General features: G+C 37.0%; 1 protein-coding gene across 10 annotated transcripts in view; it reads left to right on the forward strand.

The window, feature by feature from the left end:
• The window catches only part of KDM4C (lysine demethylase 4C), a 261863-nt gene that overhangs the window by 30897 nt on the left and 218499 nt on the right, over positions 1-12467 (forward strand). For 8 of the 10 annotated variants that reach the window (XM_069001135.1, XM_069001136.1, XM_069001138.1 and 5 more), the window contains one exon: positions 12237-12286. In XM_069001135.1, coding sequence (XP_068857236.1) covers positions 12237-12286 — 50 coding nt within the window. Of the gene's footprint in view, positions 1-564; positions 2356-12236; positions 12287-12467 lie in introns of those variants that run through there. The other 2 variants (XM_069001142.1, XM_069001143.1) reach the window with 2 other exon arrangements.

A 12467-nucleotide genomic window follows, 5' to 3' on the forward strand; every position in this document is an offset into this window, starting at 1 on the left:
ATCCCAAGTATATAAGACAAATGTATTCCTTTTGATCATAATTTTTTTTTTTTCAAAATACCTGTGAAGAGAATGTAAAATCATTAGAAAGATATGCAAAAGATAAGTTATGCATAGTTCAGTTCTGGCAGTGTATAGTCATCCAGACTTGGACAGAAAATGTGTAGCTCGTAATTCCATAAAACATCATTGTTTTTTATTACCCATACAAAATTCAAATACCGATCATATATTTATACTGTGAGTGTGGTAAATTAGTCAGATGCTCACTCTTCGGTCACTGCTTTATATTTACCTGCTTTGCTTATGTAGTGGATCTCCTGAGTTATGGCAGAGAAGATGAGTACCGCCTATTGTAGTAATGCGCGTCCATGTTTGAGATTGATAAATTAAATACATAGATATGTGAGATTTCTGCTTTGGTAGAATTAAATGTGTGGAAAGTCTTGTTAACCATAACATCAATATCTTTTAAAAAAATGGATGTAAAGATAGGTGATTCCAAAATGTTCCAAGATGATAGGACAAATAAATGTAAGTAATAGGATGTTTCTTGCTTCTTAGGAATTTTAAAAGTGCTATTTGAAGAAAAACTCACTGCATATTTTGACATTCCAAGTAGTAGAGACATTTACTTAAACTCTGAATGGGAAGACACAATGGGAAGAAGCTAGGAAAGCTTCTTTAAGTATTTTTGAAGGAGATATGAGTTGATAACAGGATAAATGCTTTTCTGGTTTACAGATGCTTGTTTATGCTTGTAATGAACAAAATCATTAAACATTGTCCTCTTGATATTTTGGAGAAATAGTGGTGGATATGAATACATTTTCTGCACCACATTGGCCCATATTTTTAAGAAATGTAGCATTATTAAAAAGTTGCATGAAAGACAGCTTAAGATTTATTTGGTGTTACACATGTGCCTTTTAATGGAGGAATGCTGCAATAATTTATGCTAAAGCTGTTCATTTATAAAAGATGTGTCATGTGTTAATGTGATATTAGTATAATATTCAAGAAAGTGGGGCAGGAGCTCAGTCTTATGATACAGATAGTAAAGATCTTCTCTGCTCTTAAATTTAACTGATTTGACAATGCATCCTTTGTGAAACCAAATAACCTGACATATACAGTAGCAATACATGTTGTCGGGTTTTACTGGGTGTACATGTGGTTCTTCAAGAGACGTGTTTATTACATGTTCTCTTACAGAGAACTAACATGGAGCATATTTTCTCTGAATTGTGAAAGGACAGCCACTACCATCTGAGAGCCACAATGAGACTTGTGGGTAGCAGCTGAGTCTAACTGCGGTAGCAGTCTTTATAAAAGAATTTGAAGTCTTCTGCAGTGTTTAGGCATAGGTTAACTTGCACTATTTCTTACACTCTGCACTTCTACTTTCAAGAGTTATGCAGAGAAGTTTATAGTTCTATACTGTGTATACTGATTCCTTCATTGACTGCCTCATATGAAACACGGGGAAAAAGTATGTCTGCTAACTTATGAAATCAGGTTTACATCTGTTTAGATGTTTATGTATATATTTGTGTAATACATATGTTCATTTTATAGATTTTTCTTTATCTTGCAAAAATATAGAAGAAATACTGATAAAAAGGAAATATTTTGAAGGAGAAGAAAGAACTTGAACTTAGAAGCTCTGAAATAGAATAATATAAAGGGCAGAAGAGATTGGGGTATGTTGGAGAAAGATTTTTCTGGAGGGAGACTTAAAATTACTTGCTATTAGGCAAGAATTTTTACTGCAATTTTCTCTTTGCATTCTGAGGGGAAACGTGCCTTGAAGATCGTACCTCGTTTTACATCACAGTTTCTCAGAAAAAGTCTTATTAACAAGAGAAACCATTGGTGTGACTGATGGTGTGGCTTATTAATTCAGTTATCTCTTGATATTGACATATTTTGTAATGGTATTTGTAAACTGCTTACTAAAAAATTTCTTCACTCTGGAATTTGTTGTTAAATTCTTCTATTGTATTTATTATTTCAGGGTATAGGTCTTGACTAAAGATAATTTTTGTTTTGTGTAATTTGAGGAATTTTGTCATGTTAAACTATTAAAGTGCTCTTGGAAATTAACACTTAGCATAGACCAGACTTTTGTTGCTAGTAGAAATGTTACACTATTAATATATGTACTATATCCTTGGGTACAATATGGGTAATGCTTCAATTTACATTATAAATTTATAAATTAAAAAAAATCTGAATAAGATATTCACATTTTTTGAAAATAATTCTGGATTTCTTAAATATCTGAAATGAAGGCTTACACTTTGTTATGATTACCTGACTTGTGAAAAACAGTGATGCTGAATTCTTTTAAATGTTGAGATGATATAAATCTTCTTGAGGAAGAATAATAAAGAATATATGAAATATTTCTTAGGCAGGCTGGAAGTAATTATTTTCATGGCACTGTGGGTATTTAAAATATAATAATAATAGCACAGGTTTTTTTTTATAATTTATTTTGAAGAAGAAGAGGTGTATAGAGAATATATTATTTTACTTCAGAAAGTAGTATTTTAAAATATTGTGCTCATTTTGTTCACCTTTTATATCTAATGGTGGAGGCCTGAATTCTTTTTTGTACGAAGAACTAGGTTTTTACTTTTCCCTTGAAAGGGTCACAGTGAAAACTTACAGTTAGATACAAACAGTGATTTAAATATCAATTTGTATGTTTTCTGTGACATTCCATCTGGTCTTTGCTTCCTAGCTTTTCTGAAGACTGAAAATGACAAGACACAATACATTATGTTAAAAAACTCTCCTGTTTAGTAATGTCTTTCATAAATCACAAAGTGCCTTGCAGGTTTGGTGAGTCATAAAGTAAACAGGAATAAATACTACAGAAAGAGGTGATGGTTCCATCTTTGTGACAATGTCAAGAAAAAAAGACCAGGTTGTTGAAGAGAAAATGCTTAGACAGCCAAAATTAGATGGAGTAGGAGAGTGAGACTGGACCTGACAGTTTATTTAGGTTTTAAGAGGAAATAGATCTATCGTGACATTCAAAATAAAGCAGGGATTTAGATTCAGGAATTCTGTTTATGATTCCAGTGGATACAGGATGGCAAGAAATCTGATCTCTAGGTTGTCTAAAATTTATACTATGAGCAACATTACTGTTACCTCTTGATTGCCGTGACTAGAATCTGTTTTTATGGATTTGCTAGTGTAGAATGTGTACCAACACTTTTTCATCTTGTATAATGAGGTGGTAAAATCAGGAAAGATACATAGTTACACAGTAGAAGTTGTGGAAGTCTTGAAAGCATTTCATGTGAAGGCTTCCAGATTGTGAATCTCAATAGCTGGGGAAATGGTAATGGGATTATGATGGGATAAAAATGGATGGTGTTCTGATATTAGTATTAGACAAAATCATAGACAAAAAATGAGAAGAAGGAAAAGCAGACTGATGGTAACATTGTATGATTTAAGAACAGATACGGCAATAAGGTAAATGGATTTAGAAAGACTCAGCTAGGTGTTACAGGGCCTTCTGGGGAAGGATTAATAGAACTTTCTGTGTGATCAGCAGCTGACAAAAACTAGTCAAAATCTGGCCAGGTGATGCAAAGTTCAGCATAAGAGGAAGAATCTTGGTACCTTTGCAAAAGTTGTGTACCATTGACAGAATGGACGTGTTTCCTAGTTAGGGTTTATGTCTAGGAAATAAAACAGACGCAGAAAACTACAGAGAAGTCAAACCTGTATGACAGAAATGGGAATAATGTGTAAAGCTACAGTGGTTAGTCAGACATGTTGCTGAAAACTGTCATAAAAATTAGAAATATTATGAGTCACAGAGATGACTGTAATCAAATAGGGATTCTGGTTGTAAAAAAGTATCTATAATCAAATAATATAGTGGTTTGTCAGTAGCCCAGATGGGTTATTGTGCGTGAAAGAGAGCAATCATTTGATAGTTTCAATGTTTTTCACAAAGTGGAAGAACTTTACACAGGGCTTAGAAGAAAAGGAGAAGTTTTGATTGTCTTGTTTTTCCCTTGTGGAAAAGGATTGTGTTTCTTAAAATATTTAGATTGAATAGGAAAATTTTTGGTAACAACAGAATTTCAAATTTCCCCCTCTCAAAACAAAAAATGTGTTAGCTTCCTAAATGAAGTTTATGAAATTTAAATTTGCTTATATTTTGAAAAGGTATTTATCAGGTTTATGTATAATAAATATGAGCCCCCTAAATAGGTAATAGAGTACGTCAGTTGCTAGTAAAAGGGTCATGTGATTCTGAGCTCGATGCCTGGAGTTAGATAGCATTATTTTGATACAATGTGAATGTTGCAAGTTGTCTGTTGCCAAGTATAAAACCAATGAATATGGTTAACTTTGAAAAAAACTGATGATATTTAGTTGTAAAAACACTTCACGGGTTTGCAGCTTTTGAATTTTAAAAATACCAATCTGCAGGAAGAAACATCAGCTGTTTTTACCTTGTCTATATATATAACATGGGATTTAGAGAAGTAGTTTGGTTAAGTATTTAGCATCACACTAAATTTGCTTGCAACTGATGCTATTATCTGTGCATACGCATGGCATTGGAAGAATGGAACTCAAATTGTTTCACATTCTGTTTCTGGTCACTTGATGTTGACTCCGGCGAGGGAAGACATGCAGACAATCAGTGTGATTGATAATGCAGGCTTCAGTTTATTGAAATTCAGGCTTTGCTTTCATACACTCAAATATGCATACTTGTCACTTCTCTGTTGACGCTGGGTAAAAAGCTACATTTTGCACGTATTGCTAATGTTGCGATTTTGGGAAATCAGGGTTCTTCCTCATCTCTCATGGTCAGTACATCTTGTCAGCATGTCCTGTTGTTTACCTATAACAGGATTGTCAAGAACACTGTGTTTGTGTCCTTGCCTTCTTTCTTTATTCTCATGATTTCTGTTCTCACGATTTCCTTTATTTTGCAGTTAGCAAGAGGCCTGCTTATGTCAAGCTAAAAAGGTGTTTGCTTGTACAGCTCTTCCAGGGACACATGTCCCTGATCCTCTAACCATTCCTCAACAATTCCCCCTTTTTCTTTTTGTACAAGCAACACCTGGTTAGTCACAGATGTAGTAACTTTGTATATCATTCTTTGCAAGCATTGGCACAGGCAAGGTAAGCACACTATTATGAATAATATTAGTAGTCCTACAGTGATCAACCATCCCTCTCTTCTTTTTGCAATTGTGTGGTTAATTGATGCAATTCATTTTATCTGCCTGTGAATCGATCGGGAATGGTCGGATAAATTCATACAACACATTCCTTCAAAATCTTCACAACCATGTCCTTGGGCTAGTAACAGAAAATGATGCCCATATAAACTTGCTGCAAGTGTCTGTGGTGACATGCACATACTTCAGTCTGCCAAACTCGGGAACATGGGTCACATCCATTTGCCATATTTTGTTCGGGCCTAAGCCTCGGGGATTAACCCCAATACCGAGGCCCGGACCATGATGGCTATGTGTAGGACATGCCTATATTATTCTCTTAGCTTCCTCCATAGTAACATCAAACTGTCTATGAAGGCCTCTGGCATTCTGGTGGAATGTGCTATGGACTTCTTGTGCCTTTGCAAACTCACTCAATGGTACTGTCATTGAGACTAATTGATCTGCATAAGCATTCCCTTTGCCCAGGCCCTCTGTCATTTGTGACTCCTGATGTGTATTATAGCATAGGCACACGTTCTCTGACCAATGACTGATTGGAGCTGACGCAGCAGCTCAAATAAGCTCCAATTGCTTATGTCCCTTATCCTAGCATCCTCTATTCCTTCTACGATGCCAGCAACATATAAAGAGTCTGACACTACATTGAGCTTAACAGTCAAGCACCACTTAAATGCCCAGACCACTGCAGCTAATTCAAGGGTCTGCAAAGAGTCTCCAGGTTCAGCCTCTAGTATCTGATGACACCATTGACCTTGAACTTGCCACGTCACAGCTGCTCGCCGAGACTTCTTTCCGGCGTCGGTGAACACTGTTACTGCTCCTTGTAGTTGTTTACTTCTTTTAGGGATCTGAATCCACGTATGCTGAGCCATCCATTTCAGTACGGGGGTTTTAAGCGGCTGTACTTCAATTTGCTGGGCATTGCTTAGCAGGCTGATTTGTAGAGCTTGAGAGTGTTGCAAGTACCGATTGAGCTCATCGTGTTTCATTGGCAAATAAATCGTTCCTGGCTCTTGTCCAGTGACTTGTATTATGCGGTTGCGGCCTTTCTGTACTAATTCTGCAACATTTCCAATTTTTTGTTGCAATGTTATTTTGGGCTGTAGGCTTGTAAACATCCATTCCAGGACCCTAACTTGCTCCCCCTTTTTCTTTTTGCACTGAGTCAGTCCACTGATAAGTTGACTGTCTCCGTGGAGGACAGTAAAATCGACTGGAAGATCAGCATCCATACGATCAACTGCTCTATCTGCAATAACGGTACTGATACGCTGGATAGTATCGATTTGTTCTGGTGTGGGCTGAGCCGGCAAAGAGGGATCAGTCCCTCTCAGCAGAGGTCTCAGTACCTCTAGGTCTTCATTACTGATGCCTATGACTGGCCATAACCACTGCAAGTCACCCATGAGTTTTTGTGCATCTTGCAGGGTCTTAATATTAGTTTGAATTGTTAATTTTTGTGGCTTGATTTGTGCTTCGGTAATGCTCCACCCTAAATACTTCCAAACAGGTGTACGCTGAACTTTTTCTGGTGCAACAATCAAGCCATACTGTTTTAGCTGATTAGTAAGCAAAAGTTCTTGTTGGGGGGTTAGTGGGTCTGGCTGAGCGACAAGGATGTCATCCATGTGATGATAAATAATAGTTTTTGGCCACTGTGTCCGAACTGGCTTTAAGGCAGCATCAACATACATTTGACACAAGGTGGGGCTGTTTTGCATTCCTTGTGGAAGCACTGTCCACTCATATCGAGACGCAGGTCCTTTCCTGTTTATAGCAGGGAGGGTGAAGGCAAAACGAGGCATGTCATTAGGATGCAACGGCAAAGTAAAAAAGCAGTCTTTTAAGTCTACTATTAACAAATGCCAGTTTTCGGGCACAACTGCAGGGTTGGGAAGACCAGGTTGCAGGGCTCCCATGGCTTGCATTTGAGCATTAATGGCATGCAAATCATGCAATAACCGATACTTTCCTGATTTCTTTTTGATCACAAAGATAGGAGTATTCCATGGACTCGTAGATGGTTGCAAATGTCCTTGGCTTAGTTGTTCATGCACTAATGCATGGGTTTGTTGCAGACTTTCCCACTTCTCGGTGCTTCTGCTCCTTTCAGTGGGGCAAGGGCTGCAAAAGCTTGGTTTTGGGCGTGCACTAGGTCTTTCCCTAACTCTTTAACAGCTTCCACAAGCATAGCGTGTGGCCCTACTGGCACTCGGCTCATTCTGTCTAGCATCGGTTCTACCGGTGCGCCTGCTGGCAATGTAGCTATTATGGATTGGGTGGCAGAGTTACAATTTTCTATTATGCACTGTCTTAACAATGCTCCTTTCATCCATTCTTGTACATCAGAATTGTTTATAGCATTAGTAACTCTATCAACAAAGCTTGCAAATGACTCATCCCTTCCTTTCTTGATCAACAGGTGGGAAGGCTGAGGGGGTGTTGTTTTTATATAGGACATCGCTTGCCATGCAAGTCGCATAGCTTCCAATAATCTTTCTGGCCCCACTTGTACTTGCATTTCAACTCTGGCAAACTGCCCAACACCCATAAGCTGCTCCACTGTGACCCCATTTAAAGGGTCTTGTGGGTCATGGGGAGCGTTAGCAGAGGCATCACAAAGCCGATTCCAATGTGCCTGCCACAACATTAATTGTGACGGAGTCATAATTATACTGACAATAGTTTTAATATCTTCTGGGCAGAGAATTCCACTTCCCCATACGTAGTTTAACATTTGCTTAGCTGGTTCACTGTGCAGCCCTGACTCATTGAATGTGCCTCGTAGCTGAGTTAACAACTTCCAGTCCACGGGATTATACTCTCCTGCTATACCTTCTCTATCTATCTGATAAATTACGGGGAAAGCTAAAGGATCTCCGATAGATTCTATGAGTTCATAGTCTTTATGCTCAAGAGCTGCTTTTGCTATGTTCCTCCAATTAACTTGATTAACTCTTGTACTTGGGATTCGGCATGCCTTAATTTTTCCTTTGCTACCAATGCTGTTAGTAGTAACAAGACTTTTATGGTATCTGGTATTCCTGCTCTAGTTCTTCCTCCTCACTTTCTGATAGCTCACTTTCCTACTCCAAGGGAGGAGCAGTGGGCTCGGGTTTGGACCCTTCCCCTGTTGTTCCCGCTGATATCGCAGCTTTCTCTGTAGGAGGTCAAACAACTATAGTGTTCATTGTTGGAGGCATGGGGACATAATCACTTCCTAATGACATCATACCAGGTGGGGTGTCTTTCCCTTCTAGGTGGACAGTTGCAACTGCTGCTGCCTGTTTTTCAACATGTTACTGCTTAAGGCAATTAGTTACTGCTCTCCATGGCTTCATTAACTTCTTAGCTTCTTTACTATTGTCTATAACTAGATTCCATAAACAAGCACCATATTCTTGCCACTGGTGTTCGTGAAAAAATGATTCTGGGTCCTTAAAGAACCCTTGCTTTTTTCCAAACGCCACTAAACCATTTAAATCCTTACAAAGGTTTGTCTCTTTAACTTCCTGCTTTTCTAAAAAGCGTAAAAATAAATCAAGGGCCACCTCTGTTTCCATACCTGTGTCCTAACGCTTTCCCTGTCAACAGGAGTTGTGCAGCCTTTTCAGGTTAGACCTTGTCAGCCAGACGACGGACCCCTCTGTAGGTCAGTCCAGGCACAGATCAGACGCTTGCCTGCAGCTGCCGATCTTCTGCCCTCCGGTCGCTGCTACCGGTGCTTCTCCGGTCTCTCGCTTCAGTCAGTGAGAATGAGATAAGAGACGTCCCTGTTCGGGCGCCATGATGTTGACTCCGGCGAGGGAAGACATGCAGACAATCAGTGTGATTGATAATGCAAGCTTCAGTTTATTGAAATTCAGGCTTTGCTTTCATACACTCAAATATGCATACTTGTCACTTCTCTGTTGACGCTGGGTAAAAAGCTACATTTTGCACGTATTGCTAATGTTGCGATTTTGGGAAATCAGGGTTCTTCCTCATCTCTCATGGTCAGTACATCTTGTCAGCATGTCCTGTTGTTTACCTATAACAGGATTGTCAAGAACACTGTGTTTGTGTCCTTGCCTTCTTTCTTTATTCTCATGATTTCTGTTCTCGCGATTTCCTTTTTTTGCAGTTAGCAAGAGGCCTGCTTATGTCAAGCTAAAAAGGTGTTTGCTTGTACAGCTCTTCCAGGGACCCATGTCCCTGATCCTCTAACCATTCCTCAACAGTCACTGACATGAGAATGATTGGGTGGGCAGAAGAGGCTGCTTGTGTGATGATCATCTTGGTTGGCTGAGTAGTTTTCGCACAGTAAAGCAACGATTCATTTTTTTTGGTGCAATTAGTTAAATTACACTGAAAAATAGTGTAGAAGCATTACTCATGAAAACATACATTAAAAAGTTTCAGAATTACCAGTTAATGACTTGTTTAATATTTATTACTTATTTGTAGTTATCTTGTTGCCAGTATCCTTGATTTGCTGAACTAAGACACATTTCAGAAGATGTTTTTGAACAATAGTAGATAAATATATGTACCGTATTTTTTCTGTCCTTGTTGTATGACTAGCAATGAACAGGACTCTTCATACTTTACAAAGTATGTCTTTGTGAACTGGTAAAATTAAAATCTAGTTAGTGTCACCATTTCTCTTTCTGTCTTTACTTTTTGCTTTTTATTTGCTTGTTATCTAAGAAACACTCTTTTCGCATCTTAGTGATTTACCATTTAATGTCAATTGCATTTGCTTTGAAGGTGTCTGGACTTGACCTTAATATGGGAGAAGTCAAACAAATGTTAGTGGCTGTTTGGGAATCTGGCTAAAAGAAAGCTGGACACAAGCTGAAGATATTTTTATAAGCTTTTAACTGCTCAAATTCTCGTATAAACTAGGTGTTGAGACTAAGAGTGATTTTTTTTCTCTGATTTGGTTATTTGAATTTGAGAGCTTTTTGTTTAATTTAGAGTAGACCAAGAATCCAGCAAGATTCATGTCGTTCACCATGTCGTTCACATGTGCCAGGTGCACATGTGCTAAGCTCAGTTTCTAAAAAATTGTGTTAGGAACCAAGCCTGAACAGTCTTGAGAGTGACTTTGGGACTCCTAATGTGTGATAGTACAAAGGGTCATCTGTCTCCATTCCTTAGTAATTGTCTTAGCTGTGAGGAACAAGCAATTGCAACAGTGGGAAGAAGTAAAGGATTGAGTAGCAGATGTTACCACACAACCCAAGTGAAGACTATAATGAAAAGCAGCAACTTGCATTGAATGTATTGTATTGCTTTGTAATTTTAGATTAGCTAAATAAATAGCTGTAGTCCAGTTAAACTATGCACTGTCTTTCCAGAAGACTTACTGAGAGCGTTACTCACTTTTGTATTTTTTGTAATATTGACATGTTTATGTGTACAAATGGCAGCATGTAGCTCCATATTATTATTAACCTGTACTTTTGAAGAAGTAACATTTTAGGAGGAACACCAGTTCAATTAGAGTCGAGTAAAGTAAAGCACAGTATCTAGTTTTGAGTTTTTTTGTTAGACATAAACCTTATCTGTTCATGTTTTGCTTTCTGGAGTTGTGTATTTAAAGACATACAATACAGTATCTAATGCTATACGTAGCATTTTTCTCTGATAGAGGGTGAAGGATGGCAAACGTAGTTTAGATTGGTATGGATACATGGGTGCATGTGTAATATGGCATGAAAAATGGTCACAAACACTTTGGAAGTACAAATGGAGAGAAACAAAGTGCATTTTTATGAGACGGCAAAACTCTGATTAAAACTGCAAACATTGAGCATAGTAAGCAGAAAGTCTCTGTTTAATACCATTTGGAGTGGGTTGTTAGTATGCATGTGTTTTGCACTGACTTCTGTAGTGGTCTTCCTTCTATGCAGGTGTTTCATTTGTAATAGAGTAGAATTGTAATGTGTGTGCAAATAACAACTCGAGGTACGGGGATGTTTATTGCATGTTTTTCTGAGTGAGTTTTCAGGGCTGATAAATGAAATGTGTTCGTAGTGTAGTAAAAGGCTCTATGTTTACTTAATTTAACAGTGTGGATTTGGGTTATCTTATACAGCTGAATATATATTTTCTTCTTTTCTGAACCATATTTTTTTTATAGAGAAGAATCAATCCGGTGTTATTGCAACAGTAAACTGAAACAAAAGCCTTTTATATCACATATTAAAGCAGTTAAAGTCAATAATAAATCCTAATTAAAACATACAGTAAATCCATGAAGTGCAGTAAATATGTTAATAACAAAGAGAAGCAGAAATGAAACAGCTTTTCAATAGGTTTCTATTTTTTGGCTGCAGTAAGCATTAAAATAACGTTCTTTTGTATTTTTGCTGAATTGTTGCAGATAGCATGTGGAATTTTAAAAAAATTAGATTATTGTAAGAACAGTGGGGTTCTAAGATATGCACAGTTCTTTAAATTAAAGAAAATCTATTTCTTTAATAATTTAAAACTCTTAATTGTAATGATTCTACAAGGGCAAGTAACCCTTTTATTCCACAGCTTTTGCTTATAGGAAAAAAGAGATGTTTAATGCTCATATTTTTCTGTTAAACCCCTGTGTCTTGTGAAGCATAATGAAATTCAAAGAAGTTAAACTTGTATAAATGAGACTTACTTAACACTTTTTCATTTCATTTCGAAAAATAAAGTATGTGTTTCTTTTTTAATTGTGGTGATGTAATAATATCAAATATTGTCAATGTACATGACTTTAAATAGTGAATTTAACATTTTGGAACTACATAATATAATGTTTAAACTAGAAATAATAATTTTTTTTCTCAAACTCCTGCCTTCCCAAAACCCAATGTCTGTATTTTTTCCTTAGATGTTGGTATACCTTTTTTCTGTGTAATGTTTTAGTCTTTAATCTTTTTGGCTTCTGTATTATTAGATATTTATCACACATGAATGATGGTTTTTGTATTAATTATGTCTTTAAGCATTTAATCCTTTTCTTTATGTGAATTATAGGTACGCTATTCCTCCAGAGCATGGGAAACGGCTTGAAAGACTAGCTCAAGGTAGTATTTTCAATATTTCCATATGTATGATGTTTGAAGGACAAACCTCCAGGAAAGTGAGAAACATTGTTCTTGACTCACCTACTGTTTTATTACTTAATGTTTGTGACTTTTATGTGTCTACGGTATTATTGCTCTGAAGAATTAAATTTTTAATTAATTTAAAATTTTAAATTAAGAA

Source organism: Aphelocoma coerulescens (assembly GCF_041296385.1).
Source record: "Aphelocoma coerulescens isolate FSJ_1873_10779 chromosome Z unlocalized genomic scaffold, UR_Acoe_1.0 ChrZ, whole genome shotgun sequence".
In the NCBI taxonomy this organism is placed as follows: domain Eukaryota; kingdom Metazoa; phylum Chordata; class Aves; order Passeriformes; family Corvidae; genus Aphelocoma; species Aphelocoma coerulescens.